General features: G+C 45.1%; 1 protein-coding gene across 8 annotated transcripts in view; it reads left to right on the top strand.

Moving 5' to 3' along the window:
• Positions 1-18,214, top strand: part of CADPS (calcium dependent secretion activator) — a gene marked incomplete at its 5' end in the record, with an annotated part of 213,435 nt that overhangs the window by 116,739 nt on the left and 78,482 nt on the right. For 7 of the 8 annotated variants that reach the window (XM_080625194.1, XM_080625193.1, XM_080625190.1 and 4 more), the window contains 2 exons: positions 9,822-9,958; positions 15,101-15,288. In XM_080625194.1, coding sequence (XP_080481320.1) covers positions 9,822-9,958; positions 15,101-15,288 — 325 coding nt within the window. The remainder of the gene's footprint in view (positions 1-9,821; positions 9,959-15,100; positions 15,289-18,214) is intronic. The other variant, XM_080625195.1, reaches the window with a different exon arrangement.

Genomic DNA, 18,214 nt, shown 5'->3' with positions numbered 1-18,214 from the left:
GTGTAAAGGACTGGGGTCGGGAAGGAAGGACACCTCTCAGAAAGCCAAAATGGGATGTAGGAATTGGCCTCTTGGAAGTGGGATGTTTGCTGGCTGTGATTAGCCTCTAGATCAGGCTGGGTTGCGCTGACCTCAGGGTATTCCTAGGAATTGTATGTCCCTCTGCCCAGACTGTTTAGTCAACGAGTTCTTGGAAATCACAGGCACAGGTCCTTCTACTGCTGCCTTTTTACATGCTAAAGCCTTCAATGTGTAGCATGGGAGAGCGGCAGAGGGGTGCTGCTATGGCTCCCTCGCCTAACAAGTGATGCTGAAAGATGCTGTTAGCTGTGTGGCTGATGCTCCTTGCTTCTCCCAGCATGATCCCTGAGGATTCGGATGAGAGCAGGGAGAGAACATCGAGCTGGGGAATCACCTTTCTCTCCAGTCTTCTCCCACCCCTGCAGACATCAGGCCTGGAGGGTTTTTCTGCTGGGTGAATTCCTGATGTTTGCGAAGTTTTCACTTTTCCAGACCTATGTGTGGGGTCAGGTGAAGGGTCCCTTTCCCAAACACATTGCAGTTGCCTGGCAGCAGCTGTAGCAAACTGTGCCAGGAGTTTGGGGAGGGAAAGGGGATGCCTGAGGCCGTGGACCTTCAGGTGTGTTGTCCCCATGCCCAGCCAAGCACTGTGTGCGTGGGGAGAGCTTACCCCCTTGCTTAGATTACCTGGGATGGAGAAGGGGCAGCTGGCTTGTCCTGGTCAGTTTGCCAGGGAGCAGCAGAGTGGCTGAGCCCAGGAGTCCTCTCTATATCTAACCCCAGCCCAGCACTTCCAGTGCTCATGGTCCTGCAGGCAGCATCAGCCTGGCTGTCCTCAGAGCTGGAGAAATGCCACAGGTTTGACCTGTTTTTTCCATGTCACTCGCCTGCCAGAAGGCAGGGATCCCTTATCCTTGCTTGTGGTGGAAACAGCAGAGATTTCACTCCCTGGTCCCTCTAAGGCATCTGAGGGGGTCAGTGAGTTTCACTTATTCTCATGCCGATACCAGTTCCAAATCCACATCATTTGGCTTTTTTTATGCCACCACCCTCTCTCCATCCACATAAGCTGGGCAGCTTCAGGCTCCCCTTTTTACTGCAGGCACCAGGAAACCCTCTTGGTTGAGTTGTGCCAAAGCCTGGAAGGGGGAAACCAGTCAGCTCATCAGTCTGATGAGGACTTGCTACTTCAGCATCTTCTGGGCTAGGGTGTTTTGTCCTTGGTCTTCCTTCTCCTCCCTTGGATCTAGATCCCTCTGACAGCTCTCTGTGCACAGGACCTTCAGCTAGAAGAGGAGGAGAGCAGCATGCTGTAGCACACCTGCATCTCAACAGCAAAAGCTACTCATCTTCCATATTTCTATGTTTGTATGTGACAATGCTCGTTGCAAAAGTCATTGGGCACAGCAGTTAAAGAATCAGAAGCAGAAGTGAGTCATGCATACCACACATGATGGCTTGTCGGGAGTCTTAAGTGCACGAATGCATATCTCAGCTCCTTCAGTCTTGAAATTTAAACATATCAAGTATTGCATTTTTAAAAGAGTTTTGGTTTGTTATTGGGGTTTTTTTGGCTTGGGGTTTTTGGGGGGTTTTGTTTTTGCTTTGAGGTTTTGGGGGTTTGGGGTTTTTTTGCCAGCAGAAAGGTAAGGACTTTTGTGAGACATTTTATTCTTGTACATTTATCTTTATACCTGTCATGTTTTTTGTGCTTATTAGAGGCTGTGGTGAATGAGGATGTGCAAAGAAGTAAATGTTAGGCCATTTGACGAGTAACTGTTGTTCTAGCTTTAATGTCGTAGCAGTCCGAGATGGCACATGCATGCACATGCAGAATAAAACCAGCCCTCCGCTCCCATGGTGGAGCTGTCTGTTAAACAGAAACTCAAGAAGAACATATTTTGCTGTTGGGAGAAATAGTGAATTCGTTTGATTCCCACCTCTTTTGACTTAGTAAATACCAACTTTGAGCAACACTCAAATTCTGATCCTGATAGCAGCACTTGACCTGGAAGTGAACAGACAGCTCCGAACCAGCGTGGAGTTTATTTTATTTGCAATTTAAGTACTGAAAAACAAAATAGATCCTGCTATTCATTGATTTTTGTATGACTCTACAGTTCCTTTTATGTGGGTGAACAATACCTGTTAGAGTGAAAAGTATTGCTTTTTTTTGTTTTGCTGCAATTTAAAAGAACAACTCCATTCACGCAAAGCTGTGCTGTTCTCCAGTGTTCGCATTATCAACGCAAAAACCCAAACCTGTTCTTGTTTACCGTTGGAATCATGCACAGTATTATAGTCAATAATGCTGCCAATGCATATTACACCTTTGGCAATATTTAAGCTTCATAAAAGTGGTTACTTGTCTGAAAGCACCAATCTTGGTTCATTCTGTGTTAGTGATGCATCCAACAAAATTCCCGAACATGCTTCAATGTTCTGTTCTGTTTTTGTTTAAACCCTTTTCTTTTCCACATGAAGGATTGGTCTGTACTTGTTTTACATTTCACTTGTGGCTATATTTCCTGTCTTAATGTCTTGTTTATATTTAATAACTGTTAATCACACCATATACAAAGAGTTGGTTGTTTTGAGAATGTGTAATGATTTGTTCCCCCATAATACGTAGCGAGGTTTATTGGGCTGCTTAAGAATTTTTTCAGCTGTAAGTGGTTTTTATTTTGTTGGTTGGTTTGATTTTCTTTTAAGTTTCTCTTTTTTTTTCATTCTTTGCTTGAACCCAAATATTTAGCTGCTAGGTTAGGGCTCCTGTCTGCTTTCCTGAGCCTTGTTGCTAGTCTTTATGTTATTCTGGTTTGTTCCTTCTTACCCTGCTAACTTCTAGCTGGACTCAAGGGTAAGTGCTTCCCTGTAGCTAGCACAGCTCAGATAATCAGAGTAGATTATCTGACGTATGCAATGTGCTTTTTTTTTTCTTTCTCTTAAATCTTTCTCATGTTTAGATTTTGTAGTACAAACTTTCCATGTTATTTTCCTGAATTGAGGTTTGAAATGTAAGTTTCCATACTGAAATTGGGATGCATGTGATGTTTGCATAATTGCCTTCTCTCCCTGGCTTTCACATTGGCATCAAGTGATCCTCTTAGTAAAGCCAATCATTAACATTTCTATTTTTCATTCCAAGATGTAAATATTAATTAACATCACAATAAAACTGTCAATAATACCTTCTTTTGTTTCATGGAATTTACATCTAGTTGACTGCTTCCTGCCTGAAAACAAATCATTTTGCACTCTGACAATATCCTTTCTCTCCGTGCCGATGATTAGCTTGGTGCAGTGCACCAGTATGCGGGGCTTAACCATGCACACCTCAAAGCACAGAAAGGTAGGGCAGGAGACCCTGAGAGACCTAGATGAAGTGCAGGACTCCACAGGAGCCCCCCAAAAGCCCCTCTACACGTGCCTTGTGAAAACAAGTCTGAGCCATCGAGGTTTGGTAGTTCTTTTTCCCCTGAACTCAGTAGGGGATAATCTCAGCAGCAAGCGGCAGCACTCTGGGTCAGGTTTGGAGATACTGACCCTCTCCAATTTAAATACACAGACGGGTGCTGCTGTTCCCTAAATGATCATAAATTAATGTTTCCATGTGGGTCTCAATCGCCAATCAAAGCAATGCTTGTTAAAGAATAACCCAGGGGAATTATTATTTTACCTTTTCCCACTGGAATACCCACTTTGAAAAAGATAAAAGCCCAAACTGATGCTGTAAAAGAGCTTCTCCTTAGTCTTTGTTCAGCCTTGAAAACACCTGGTACAAATCCTTTATTGGTGTTAAAAGCTGTTTCTCTAATACCTGGTGAGTGCCTGCTATCCTTAGGAGGGAATAGCATCAGTGGGTCATGAGAGCTGGCAAATATGTATCCGGAGTATCTGAATGCAATTATGAGAAGGAACAGGCGGTGTCATCCCTCCTGGCCATCAAACAAGACTTCTTTTTGTTTCTTCTTCCTCCTTTTGTTTCTTTTTTTCTCCCCTTTTTGATTTGTGTGTGAGTATGTGCGTGTGTGTGTAACTATCCCCTGGGTAGCAGGCAGAATTCCTTCTCAGCAGACACTTTCTTTTTTCTTTCTTTTTTGTTTTTTTTGTTTTGTTTTGTTTTCTAAATGTTTGGATTTCCAAAGAGGATTCTTATCAGGCTTTACCACCAAAAAGCACCAAAACCATAACCAAAAAAGTTCAATTTGATGGAAATACAGATTTTTGCCACTTTGAAAGAAAGAAAGAAAGAGTGAATGAATGAATGAACTTGGGTCTGGCAACATTACATGTATTTGCACTACAATGCATTGCTATCCTATTAGATTCTTAGTTTTGTGCTTTAATTGCTTTACTTTTATTTCTTTAGATAGTTAGAGATATCATGAGAACGCTGCTGTGACTTCTGTATTGTCAACTTGCAGATGCTTCATTGCAGGAATGCAGAATTAAAATGTTAATTCAGTTCTCACATAACTTGCATGAATTTAAAGCTACCCTGTAAATCACTTCTACGTGCTTTAAGAAGCATGGGACTCTAAATTCACAGGTTTCTGCAGTCATCCAATTCAAAATATTTTTAAATAGTTATAAAGATGCTGTGAAACAATGTTTTTTATTATAAATAGCTGCTCTAAAACTGTGCTTTTAACTTGCCACACAAGGAAATATGTAAGTGCATACTACAAATTCATATTCTTTCAACTGCTAAACAGATAACTTAGATTTCAGTTCAGTGCTTAGTGTGCCTGGTGATTTACAGGAACAGTCATAATCGTTTATTAGAATTGTAACTCGAGCAGAAAATAATTTGTTTGCAGCAGGGGAAAAGCCATAAAACACAGGAATAAACAGCCAATTAAATTTAGAGCTGTCTTCTAATGTGGGATAATAATATGAAGGGGAAAAAAAGAAGAGCTTTTAGCTATCCAGCTGAGGGCGAGTTCAGCCCGCTGCCGCGGCTCATAGCAGGGAGGAGGATTGCAGAGCCCCAGACACGCACACATCACTTTGCAGAGGTGGCAATGCCACGGTGCACGGCGAGGAGGGGACTTGGTAAGTCACCAGCCGGCACTGCCAGCAGCTCGCGCACAATCAACAACCTGGCATTTACAGTCCGGCTAAGGCTTTGGGGTTTTTCCCCCTTTTGGAACACTGGTATTTGCTAGTAAAGCCTCTCACTCCACTCGGCCGAAGAACATGAGGTTTCTAGGTGCTTCCCCTATATACTTCTTTAAGGAGAGGCAGCCCCAGTGTGCCCGTTAGCTCTGCCGAAGCAGGGATAGCAGGAGGGGAGCACAAGCTGATGCAGTGGGCACGCTGGACAAGGCTGGAAAACTTCTCCTGCTTTGCCCAGCCAGGCCAGTGAAGAGTTTTCTAGAAATATCTGTAAATGAATAGCTGCCATCAATCATTGTCATTCCTTTATTTCATGTCTCCTGATGAGGTTGACTAGTGTCATTGTTTGTTACTGTCCAAACCACATCTTCATTCTTGTAATGTCAAGCAGATATGACAAGCACACATTTTCCAGATGAGTAAGATACAAAGTCACCTTTTAATTTACAGTTGTCTGGGGTTTTTTTGTTTGTTGGGTTGTTGTTTTTTTTGGGGGGGGGTTGTTTTCAATAAGCAAACTTGTTGTACAATTTCCTGGATGTTCAAATGCCTTTGGTACTAAATCAAAGTCACTCATTAGCAAAAAGAAGTAAATCTGGAGCAAGAAATTCTTACAATAAAATGGCTACCTAAAGCCTTTTATAACAAGAATTCTTTTATGGAGCTTGTCCCCCGCTATTAACTTCACTGCTCTTAGAGCAAATTCTGCCAAAATTATTGCTGGAGCAAAAGAAGTGCAGAGGGCAGGGAAATACATTTTAAAAAGAAAAGACCGGGCGATTTGATGGTTTTGTCTCTTCCTTTATGAATAACAGATCAAGAGAAATACAGCCCTCAGAGGACCAAATGGTGGGACAGTCCTTTGGTTTTCATTATTGTTGTTGTTGGAATCCTTGTGTTCCTGACACTTGCAGATATTTAAGGCTCTGATTTCAGGTGCTTGTAGGGAGCGTGTGTGTGACAGGGGGCTGGTTACCGGAGTAATAAAATGCAAACTGGATAAAAACGAACAAAATAAACCCAGCAGTATTGAAAAAAAGGCCATAATGTAGGTGACCACGTGTAATATGAAAGGGCAGAGTCTGCAGTTTTCCAGAAGAAAGGCTTATGGAGCCTGTGCTGCCCGTTAGCCTCGCTGGCAGCCTCCCTTCCTTCGAGACCACCATCGAACACCTTTCAGCTGCAGTTGTGTGCAGCTTGTCTAAATATGTAAGATAACGTCTGTGGGCCTGCAGCAGCATTTTGTCTGGGGCCCCGAACAAAGAAGCACCAGCGAGCTTGGCACGGCACCTTGGGAAGGGATTGTAAATTACTGGAGCATCCTATATCTTTCTTTCTTTAGTTTCTCCTTTCTTGTTAGTTAGAACAACAGAGTAAGGTCATAAAAGCAACCGTATTTGACTGAAACAGTTAAAGTACTTACAAATCAGCTGTACAGTTTGGGGTGTGAATATTGGCCGTTCTCATTTTGTACTTTGTTTAAAATCTCATTCAAACTGTACAGGCCATTTTGGAAGAGGGTAGATTATGCATAAAACTGATTTCATATGCAGATGTTGTCATTATTGTAAATCTCAGATTAGCTCTCAGGAGCAGAGTAATGATATAGTTAGATCCTTCCTTTTCTTTTCGTATTACCTAGGAAGTTTCGTGCCTTTGGTGTAATTTGATTTCCTGTAATTGGATTCCAAAATTTCAGTTTTTTTAAAGCAAGTCCGTTGGAAAAATCAAAATGCAATAATAAATTGCAGGTTGCATGGAGTGTAATTTTCTAATTATGAGTTTAGGACTGTCCTTTTTAACCTGCTCCTAGTTATTCTTAAGCATTTCAAGCATCTGGCTCAAGGCAGATATTCAATGTGAGAGAAATACATGTGTGTGTTACCATTCTTGAATGACATCTCCAGTTCTCACCACGCCAGCTTTATCCCCTGAGTGGGTGATCTGCATCCACCCAGCTCTCCCAGTGCAAAATGGTTTGACCATGCAAGAACTGTGGTGATGGGCTGCTGCAAGGAGAGCTGTGACTGGTCAGAAAACCATGGTTTAAACCACTGACCAAGCAGAAGTTGTGCAGCTCATATGTTTTGGTCACTTGAGCTCGCGCAGTGCTGTGTCTGAAGCCTCTCTTTTCATGCGGTTGTACTGAGGTGGGGAGATTCGGGGTAGATGGGCTTTTGAGCAGGATTGCTCAGTAAGATGTGGGTTTAAAGTGATTAATGCAACTAAAGTGGCCCCTGATTATGGACAGTCCTGAAGGCTGTTTAATCACTGTGTCTGTTGTCACGCTTGGCAGGCAACTGTCTGTGCCCCTGCCTTGGGCAGGGAGATCTTAAAAAGCCCAGGACCAACCCTCATCTTCATGGAAGCAAGCAGAGCCTCAGCTGGCTCACACCAACCTAAGGTCTGCTCTGTGCCTACCTTTGCTCAGAGAGCATGAAGTGGGGAAAAGCTTATTAGTCTGGAGTAAAAGCATCCATTTCAAATATGCTTTCTAGCACATATGCTCAAAAAAATTCACCAGCTAAAGGGCTAGAGGACTCTTCAAATTTCCAGCTGATTTACTCAGCTCTAGGAGCAGCTTTGGCTGAGCAGGAGGATTGACAGTGTATCAGGGCTCCTAATTGAAAAGTAATAAAATCTCTGAGTGAAGCTGGCAAATGAAGGCCTCCAGCCAATTTGTCAGCTTGCAGTCAACTCCGAGGAGCCGGGCAGAGCAGCAAGCCATTAAAACTAGTTTGATAATAACTGTTAAAACATTTTGTGGACACTAGGGATGGAATCAAAACCAGCATAGATAAACTCTTTGGGAGTGAAGGCAATCACATCGATCTTGGCCCAAAGGGACAGAGATGAGGGGGCAGAAAGCTGTCAAAACAGACAGAAGCTGGTCCATGCTGTGAGACCCAAGGCTGGGTGGGCTTCGCATCCCACGCTCAAGGATGCTGGGGAGGTGATGGTTGTCCCTGTCCCCTCAGCCAGTCCTTGTGCTGCCACATCGCTTGGCACCATCAGCAGCTTTTCATTCCCATGCTGAATGCATGGACCTATCCGTGCAGGCAGAGGGGAGGATTTAGGACTGGAGGGGCAGGCAGCAGCTCCCAGTGCGCGGAGCAAAACAGGGGAGCAGACCCTCAAATATTAACCCAGCTACAGGAAAAAAAATCAGTGTTTATTCAGCAGGGTTTTAATAAGGAAAATTGCCAGCTACTGCTGAATTAAGTACTGCTAGCAGCTAATTGAAATGTTACATGTTTTAATTTGTCTGATTTTTTTTCCAGTGGGTGATGTTATTTATATAGTTTGTATATAGCTAACGACAGACTATACAGAAAATGTAAAGATTGCTTCCAATGATCAGTAGTATCCGAGAGCACAGACATGAACGAGGTATTTAGGAAGACATGCCATCCTTCATAGCTTAATGTTAAATAGTAAAACACATCTAATAGAACACTGTCTCATTGTCATTTAAAGCTCTTTTTATTTTTTATTTATTTTCTTTTTAAATTAAGGTTTTTTTGTTGTTTTTCTCTGGTAAAGAGGGATTTTGTTTTAAAACAAATACAGTTACCATATACTGCTATTGCAGGAAAACTGCATTTTTGTGTCCTTTCAGCCACATTGTTCCAAGGCCACCCAGTTCCCCTAGAAGGCTATAAACAGGGGAAGGATTTAAATCCTATTTTCTTTGTGGAGGATTTGGCAAGAACCCATATAGTAGGAAGCTGAGCACGGACAAAACCGAGTGAAAGGTGTCCTTTAATTCCCCGGCCGCTGATAGAACAAAGCCTGCTCCCAGCAGGGTCCCGGCTGGCCGCACCCAGGCCGGCTTGGCGGCTTCATTTCAACTGCTGAATTCAGTGTATTTTTAGTTAACCATGTTGAGATTAATTAATTAGCCCCTAGGAGTTAGTGCCCATAAACGTCACCCAAAGCAGAGAAGTGTGAATACGTTGAGGCTGTTAATTCACCCAAAAATGGCAGCTCGTAATCCAGGCAGAGGAAACGCAGTCCCTCTGTAGGGATGACTGGCAGCTCCGGGTTACTGCCTCAGTGACAACAAGCTACATATCAATTTAACTTCTTAGCGATGCTTAAAAGAGCATCTTTTGATTTCGGTGAGGTAGCGTTTAAAGTTGCCATTAGGGGAAGGAAAAATTGCCGTGGGGAGACAAACATTGGCATTTGGATAAAGAACAACATAACTGGTCTGATACCTAGAAAACCTAGTAAATGTAGAGGAAAATGCTACAGCTGCAACTTCATTAGAATGGCAGAATCTATTATAATTAACCGCAACTCTCTAAATAGGAGCTAATTTACTTCTGTGAGCCAAAATTCTGTTAACCCGTAGCGTATTGTAAGATGCAGGGTAAGTTCTTGGGTTTATGTTCTGGTTTGAAGTACAGAGTAAATGTGCTATAATGAGCAGTTGACAATTTAATTCTAAATTGTTTTGCCTAAATGCAACAAGATAGTCCATAACTGATGCAAGTTGACAATGGGAGGTGAAAAGTGTACTGTGTAGCCTGCAAAGAGAGAAGTTAACGCCAATGTAGGGAAGAGGATTTAGCTTTCATGCTTCATACTGTATATTTTTTTTCTGTTGTATTTGTCAACTAAAATGTCTTATATCTCTCTAAATGGTGTCTTTCTCTATATGTATAAACGAACAGATGCAGATAGAGCTCAAAAGCATGGCATGGATGAATTTATCTCTTCCAATCCCTGTAACTTTGACCACGCTTCACTCTTTGAGATGGTTCAGCGCCTCACTTTGGACCACAGACTTAATGATTCCTATTCTTGTCTGGCAAGTATATTCTTTGGTCTCTAGTGATATAAACATCAAGCAGCAAAGTCAAAGCTAGTGCGAGTGGGGGCTAATCCCCCTGTTGCTGGAAGATTTACTTCCGCTAAGACCAGGTTTGAATTTGGCCCAGAGGTATTTTCTTTTGAGAGGCTACCTGCAGTGAACTGACTGCTGTTCTTCTCCAGTTGCACTGTCTCTATCATTTCTGTTTGCAATGCTTAAACTGTTTCTTCCTGCAAAGTACGAACTCCAGTGTGGGGATGTGAAATAGAGAGCAGTGTTCTGCAGCCTCCTACACTGCCTTCCAGAGTCTTCTGGATGAAAGAACAGGGGAAAGATGACAGTCTGGTACCACCTTTCATGTCAATGGAGTCCCACCAGGAGTAACTGTGGCCCAGCTTTGTGTCTCTTTATAAGCAGGGATCCCAAGCAGGTAATAGATGGAACTAGGTGATAACTGCAGTGATGCTGCAGCCTGGCCATGCTCACGTAGTCGCATGCCCATACTGATTATTCTCATGAGCACAGGTTGCAGCTCTCAACCCACTGCTGTGTCATGTGGCCTATAGGACAGTGGCACTGAGATATTCCAGGACAGCTTGTAGTCTTTGGCTGAGGTGCAGTGCTTGGGGGCTCTTAGGTACTGTGAGGGTTTAAATGACGAATAACCTATAATACAGCTTGAATGAGGAGGATGAAGAGGCTCTTAGTTTTTGAGAAAACAACGGGATGAAGCCTTTCTAGAGGGTCCTGAAATAGAGGTCCTGTCCTGAATGTGGCATGGGGCAGATCCTGACGTGCTGCCTCCTAGTGTTGCACAGAAACCTCCACGCTGGGGTGTCTTCATGGGCTCCTTCAGCAGAAAGACCACCACATACTGATAGCCTTCATCTTCTGCCAGCTGTGCAGCCCCCGGAGCTGGGGCTCTTGAGTGGCTTGCTGTTAAAAGCAGTGATCTGGGAACACAGCTGAGCAGTCGGTGATGAGGCTGTCAGCCTCAAATCCTGTCCTTCATATCCACCTCCACCGTGGGCTGCTCTCCACAGAAAGGCTGGGATCCAGTAAATGCCATTAGCAGTAGTGAGTTGTCACCTTCCTGACGAGAGGCAGGGCTAGGAGGAACGGTTGTGGACATCCCCTGAGGTAAGGATGGGGTGGGGAAGGCTGCAGTGTGCACTTTAATAGCAGATACCCAAGTGGTACGAGTAGGCTTGATGGGAACATTGTCAGACCTGCAGCAGGTTTCTCACCAGTTCCATCGAGGTCTTTGCTCGGGCAGGCAGTGAATTTGGCATGCAGCTTCTGCTCCCCACGCATGGCTGACCCTAGGAAGACCATCCCCATCCATGCATGTCTGACAGGTTGGCTTGCAGCTGGTTTGTCTCTGTGCAGTCTCGGGCCTGGTGAGAGTGGCCATTGAATTAAATTCATGGAGAGGTGCAAGGCCATCACTGAAAATGATTAACGATGTTTCTCTTCAAGAAACCCACCAGCCAAGCTTCTGTTTGTTATCGAGATGTTTAGGCCCCTGCTGGAAGCCTCCGGAGTGCTGGAGCTCCCCTCAGCACCAAGATTTGTGCCTCTTCAAGCGGATCATCGCCAATTAACCATCTTCTTTCAAATCACCCATTGCAGAGTGTTATAAAGAAGAGAACAATGGCCTGTGTTCAACTACACTTGGATTTCACATGCTTCTGTACATATTTTACTATGGGTTTGTCCTGATTATGGCGTAAAAAAATCAGACAGACCTCAAAATTTGAGTTCAACTGCAGAGAGCTCCCATTGCTCTTACTGTGTCTTTGGGATGTTGGTGATACCACTATGCTGGCTTGCCTGGGTGAGCTGTGAGCCCATGGTAAGCCTGCTCTGTCCACTGTGTGTGCTGCTGGGCTATTGTTATTCTCCCTACAGGACATTCCCATGCAAGGTCCCGCAGAGTTTTACTTTGTCACACCTCTTCTTGCTTGCAAACGTGGACATGGAGGTGCCAGGGAAGACTTACCCAGGCACAGTGGCTTACCCTGACACAGAGGATAACTCAGCATCACCTCCTTCCCACGGAACCAGGTTAAACAACATTATTACAAGCCCACTCACTGGCTGAGCCAGGCATCCCAATGAAAACAAGCAGGCTGCTGATGCATCTCAGGTATGGCAGAAGCGGTGTTTCCAGCTAGAGAGCACTGTGCTGGGGAAGAGGAAGAGCATTGTTTGCACAGCTTGCCGAGGGCTGCTGCCCGTCACCCACAGACTGGTAAAACAGTCACACTGACAGCTCTTCCTGGACTTTTGGGAAGAGTATGCAGCCCCTCCAGCTTGTTACGGACCCCACACACTCGTGGGTCTTCATTCTTTTCACTTGGACACGTGTTGTTTCTGAGACTGCCCTTCGGCTCTTCCTAACGCTTCCCAACCCACTGCTGGCATCCCGCTCACACAGCCAGGTTCCTGGTGGAGCTGTATTGCCCATGATGTGTCACCATCATGGGATTCGGGTAATACAGCATGGCATGTGCAGAGGAAAGGTCATCTTCCAGAGTGCCCAGCCTAGCCAAGATGATGTGAAGGAGTCAGGTTCAGAAGTCTATAAAGACCACCACCAAAATAAAATTGTTTTGGTGTTCCTATGGTAAATGGGAAAATTCAGGTATTGAAAAGTGAAAAAGCAGAAGCTGCATTTGTCATTAGAAGAATTGCCAGTGTTTCACCAACCCTGACCAAGCATGGCTCTACCCAGCTCCAAAACTCCCGTTGCACTCTCTGCTGGTGCTTGGGACATGTGCCCCCTTTTCAGTGCAGTTCAGCTTCCTGAACACCATCAGTCGAGCTCCCTGTGCTCTGCAGCCTCCCTTCCATTGCCCCCTCCAGGTTTCCTCATCCCACTGAAGACCATCTGGGAGACCACGCTGAGCTACACACACCTTAGCTGCGCTGGGGAGAGACACCCGGTGTGTTATCACTATCAGCTGCGTTTGCCAGACTGGCTGGTTGTCAGCTGGTTGCGCCAGGCAAATCTTAATCAAGAGCCAGGATCTGCCTGAAGATCTGGGGGATTTGTCTGAATATCGCCTTTCATCAAACCTGAGGGTTTTTTTCTGGGCTGTGGGAAGCAGCATTTACTGCTCCTTTGGAGCCCCATTCAGCAGCAGGTTTTATATTTCCTACCTCTGCCATGCAAAAGACAACCACCTGGTCTTCCTGAGCTCTGGATCTCTGCACCCACAGTCTGCTTGCCTGTGCTCTAACGAGGTATGAGGCTCATCACTGAACCTCTGAGCTTCTGCTCACACTTCCCCTCGCTTAGCCATGGCAGCAGTCTTGAGTGTTTGTCCCCATCCCTTCTGTCTGTCTGAGGACCAGCACTTCAAACCCCAATGCAGAGGAGCAATGTGGGGTGCTCCGGATCACTGCTTCCTTCGCCCTGTAGTGAAGTTAGTGCCAGCCTTTCCGCTGATCTCAGTAGGGCCAAGATTTCACCCCCTTAGGGAGGACTGAGTCCTTTGTATGTATTAGGTGAATATAACAATTTCAACTGCATTTGTACGCCTGTAACCAAATACACGCATCTTTCTATCGCAGAGCAATCACGGCATTTCTATGTTTTTACCAAGCCTGATCGCCAAAGCTTTGTGTGAAGAGAGGCAAGGTGAAGAGACAGTCCAAGGATGTAACAAACAGGCAATGAAAAGAAATCTGGAGTCAAGCATAATTCCACCAACCAAAAAAAGCAAACAAAAATACCGTTAAAAGCAGCGGAGGCAAATATACCCTCCCAAAAAATAGCCTTCCAGAGTGCCATCCCATCTGCATTGTTCTGTGTCTTCATTTTGAAACGTGCACTTCTAGTGATCCCAGCACTGTAGCTACTCCCTATATCTATCATTTTCCCCTCATTATTTTAATTCTTTTCTCAATCTGTTTTGGAGTTGGCCCAATAAGGATGAGCAAATCCTTCTCTATGTCTTTGAGCTCTTAATTGATATTTCTTCAACTCTTTTCAAAGCAGCTATTTTGGCATCTAGAAAAGATTTGGTGTCATCTGAGTGGTAGAAAATATATTTTAATCTTTCACAGCAGTGTTGTTTCTAAGATGTAGCATTTGGGGTAACAGATGGGGTGGCAAAGAAGTTGCCTATAGGGGCAGTGCTCTGCCTCAACTACTCTCCCGCCCGCTGCAGGAACTTTTCAATTAAACGATGAAAGATTTTGCAGCTTGATGCATTCCAGAGCTGCGTCTTAGCAATTGTTTAGCACCCAAATTCCCATGTAAATATTGATGGTTTTGCAGCGTTTTGAAACGCAATCTACAAGATTATTCTTGTTCTCACTAGCGCCTTTCCCGAAGGCAGAGGCGTGCTCCGCTTCAGCTGTCCCGGGATGTTCATCAGAGCCATCCCCTCTTCGGGAAGGGCATCCTCCTCGGGAGCCCGGACGTTGCACCGCAAGCCGTGTGTCACCAGGCCCTCAGGACTGACACACAGGAATAGCCTGAGGTTTCTGGATGTGTAAAGAAACCCTGCCCGTGAGCAGAGCTTCCCCTTGCTTCGATGCCGAGGAGGTGGGCAATGGTGGAGCGTGTCACCGGCGGTGTGCAGTAAGGACGGTGGGAAGCGTCCCTCTCTGATACTGTGGAGCTGCCTTCCTCCGTCTGCAGGACATCTTTACCTGCCAAATGCAAGAGAAGCCATTGTTCCGTGTAATCCTCCATGCTCTCCCACAGATCACTCTTCTTGTTCCTGGCCGAATGTACAATCCCATCCCTGAAATGACACTACTGTTTCACACTGTTTAAATAACCAAACCTTTGTCATCTCTTAAAGGTGTAAGCTTTTTTTCCCTTTATTTTTTCTTTTTTTGCTAGGTACTGATACGAACTGGCCTAACTTTCCAGCATTTTAAATGGCAATTCCCTTTAATGGTAGCATAATATGTTTCTGTCAACAGTTGCTCTGAGTTTATGCTGTGTTTGGGTGATGATGTACAGACTGTATTGTTTAAGTGACCTCTCTCCTTTTTCCTTAATGTAGCCTTAGGTTTCTATTTCTTTTATTAGAACAGTTGACCACTACACGTCCAAATCTGATAGCCTTTGTATTTAATAACTTATATTTAAAATCAAGTCTCTTTATTTCTAAACAGGGCTGGTTTAGTCCTGGCCAGGTCTTTGTGCTAGATGAGTATTGTGCACGTAATGGAGTGAGAGGCTGTCACAGACATCTCTGCTACCTCAGAGATTTGCTAGAGCGCGCAGAAAACGGAGCTATGATTGACCCCACCTTACTTCACTACAGCTTTGCCTTTTGTGCATCACATGTTCATGGCAACAGGTAAGGAATTCTTCTTGGCTAGCAGCTCCCTGCCAGCAAGGGATGACTTTGTCAAATAGAGGTTTCCTTGGATAATGCACAACAGTCCCCAATTTGTTTTCACCGTGGATGTTTGGCAGCAGCACTTCTAGTGGCATAGTCGGTTTGTTTGTTTGTTTCGTTGCTTGTTTAATGTAAGCAATAAAAATGCACATAGAGGATTCCAGAAACGAGGGGGTTTAACTTTCTTACGCAGCACCTGCTAGATGCAGTTCTGGACACAATGGAGTTGAAGTACGTGTGACTGCCACGGGTTGAATAAATAGAAGTAAATGATACACTGCGCTGATTTAATTGCTGTGCGAGAAGATCTGACAAGTTGCAGCAGTGAAATTTTCAGCAGTATCAAACTTCAGTGTTCAGAAGGGCTTTAAGCCCTTGGGGCACCCGTGTCTCATTTAAAGCCTGTGTGACGTCAGTTTGGCAATTGCTTAGACATAACTGAAGGTTTTATCTTGCTCTGTTGCAAAGCAATTTCGGTTTCATTCCTTTCTCTCAAATGTGATAAACCTTTGATGAAAGGAACTGGAGCTGTGCTTTTGCCTTTTCTATTTGCTTTGTTGACAGCTGTAGCATCTATTGCAGCTTCTTTTTCTGCTGTTTTCCTGTTAAGTTGTATTATATACTTTGAGATATCACTATCTATCCTGCATATGCTGCCGAAGAAAGGAATGTTATAAAATAATTACATGTTTTCATAAACCCTCTGGTAAATACCATCCTGAATTATGACACACATTGCCCAGGTTTCACATTGCAAGGCTGCTGCTTGCTTTTGCAGTTACTGTCATACATCTTGTCATGGAAACCGAGTTTTTGCTTCCTTAGTTTCTTTTTTAGTTCTTACTTTCTTTTGCCTGTTCGTTCCTTCTTTGCCAATTGTTCTTTGATTTCAGTTGTTTCAGTTTAGTTTCCTTTTGGTTTCTTTCGAGTTTTTTCATGTTTTCTTCTTGTTTCTTTCACTTTTGCTGCTGGCCTTGCCCCCCGTGTTTCAATCACTCCCCCAAGCCAACACATGGCAGAATTACTTGGTGGGTCACAGCCAAGTGCAGACGGCGAGGGGGGCAAAGTGTCTCATGCCTCTGCTGCTGAAGCGGAGACAAAAAAGGATTCCAAAAAGGAGTCCAAAAAAAGGAAAGATTCCAAATCCCAGCCGAATCCAGAGCCGAAAAGGTAAGCGAAAGCAGGCAGTGCACAGAAGCGTGTTGTAGAAGGCACCGGGATCCTCAGTCACTGAGCACACTGGGCAGTTGGCATCCCTGTGTTGTGGCACCAACATTCAGGTCGTGCACTCTCCTGGGCGTTGGATGGCATTTGGGCACCCGAGTCCCGTAGGGGTCAGGGCCTTGAGTGTCAGATGTGTGTTTAAGTGATGGCTCATGCAGCGTGTGATGGGACCGGGTGGATGAAACTGGCTGCCCCCATCGCCCCTCTTCCATCGCAGGGCTCAACCCAGCAGGAGGCTGTTGTGGGGACAGGACATGGTTCAAAGCCCATGTGGCCCATAACAGAGAGGAGGTTGGATGACGGTTACAGCTACCCCTTGTACCTCTTCACAGGGCCCAGCACATCCAGAGCTGGAGCTTCCCTTCATCAGGGTTGATGGCAGGAGGTATCTGACAGCATGAGCTAAAGTGACACCTCACCATTCCTTTCCTATGGGGCTGGAAAGCTGTGGGCTCAGGAAAATGTCTTGCTTTAATACCCACATGGGGTGTGGACCCCAGTCGTGCGCCTGTGCTGCTGCACTGTGCTGGGGGACTGCTGGGCACTGCCAGAGGGGCAGCTTGGCCTCGGGTGAGCTGTTCGAGTAACTCATTACAGATATTCCGAGGAAGGAAGGAGGTGTTTTGCTATGCCTTAGCTGTCTGTGGCTGATGGTTGACTTCACATCAGAAGGCTGAAGGTTCATATTCCTTCCTGGTCACTGCTATTGCCTGGGGATCACAGGAAGCTCTGTGCTGGATCTGCAAGGATGTGGTGTTGTGCCTTCTCACCTAGGGCAGACTGTATAACACCTGGGAGTTTGGTACAGAGACTGCAGTGTGTGTTTTCTGTCTTCTGCTATCTGGAGGTCATGAAAATGGACTGCAGAGAAAACGCAACGCCGTATCTTTTGTGTCTGCTGTAAGAAGTCTGAGTATCTGAGCGGGAGAGTCACGATTTCTGTTCAGAAAGCTGTTCAGGACACATGCATCATGCATTTGCGAGCTGGCTGGCAGAGACCGACAGAAAGCCAATATTTACCCATGCAGTCCTTACTGGCAGTTGCGACGTGTGTAGAGCGGGGTTCACTTTAGCTACGTCCCTTCCTCCCACCTGCTGTGTCCATACGTTGCTTGTTGCCTTAGGGCTGGCCATGCTTTTCCCGGGAAACACATAGCTCTTGGAAGAGCTGAAAACTTTCCTTGCAGACTTTGTTGAGGTGAGAGCACCCCTGCCCATCCTCCAGCAAAGCATCCATGCATTGCGTTGTTATTGGTATGCACAGAGGTCTGGGGATGATTCAAGCTACAAGACATTTTCTCTGTTTAACAAAGTCTTCTTTTTCTTGCAAAACTGAGGAAGTGTTGATTTTCTTTACAAAGGGAAGTTCCTTCACTTTTAGACAGCCCAAAAACCCCGAAAGGGGGGTTTAGCTTTCTCCAGAATGAGGTTGGCTGTCAGTCAGAATATGCCACCCAGTGATGAAGGTCGAGGAGGGAGATAATTTCATGTGGCTATCAATCTCCTGTATTAGCAGCAGACAGTGATGGAGCTGAGGTGGGCTGTCTGTTTGTATCGTGTTTGCATAAGGTCAGGCAGCGAGACAACAGTCGCTGGCAGTCAGCGGGGAAGTGCAGGCGGGCTGCGGTGCGGATGCTGAGGACAGCCTGAAGGTCAAGGC

This window comes from Psittacula echo (assembly GCF_963264785.1).
Source record: "Psittacula echo genome assembly, chromosome: 9".
Taxonomy (NCBI): Eukaryota; Metazoa; Chordata; class Aves; order Psittaciformes; family Psittacidae; genus Psittacula; species Psittacula echo.
The sequence above is the reverse complement of the archived record's forward strand: the minus strand, read 5'-3'. Positions and strand labels throughout refer to the sequence as shown.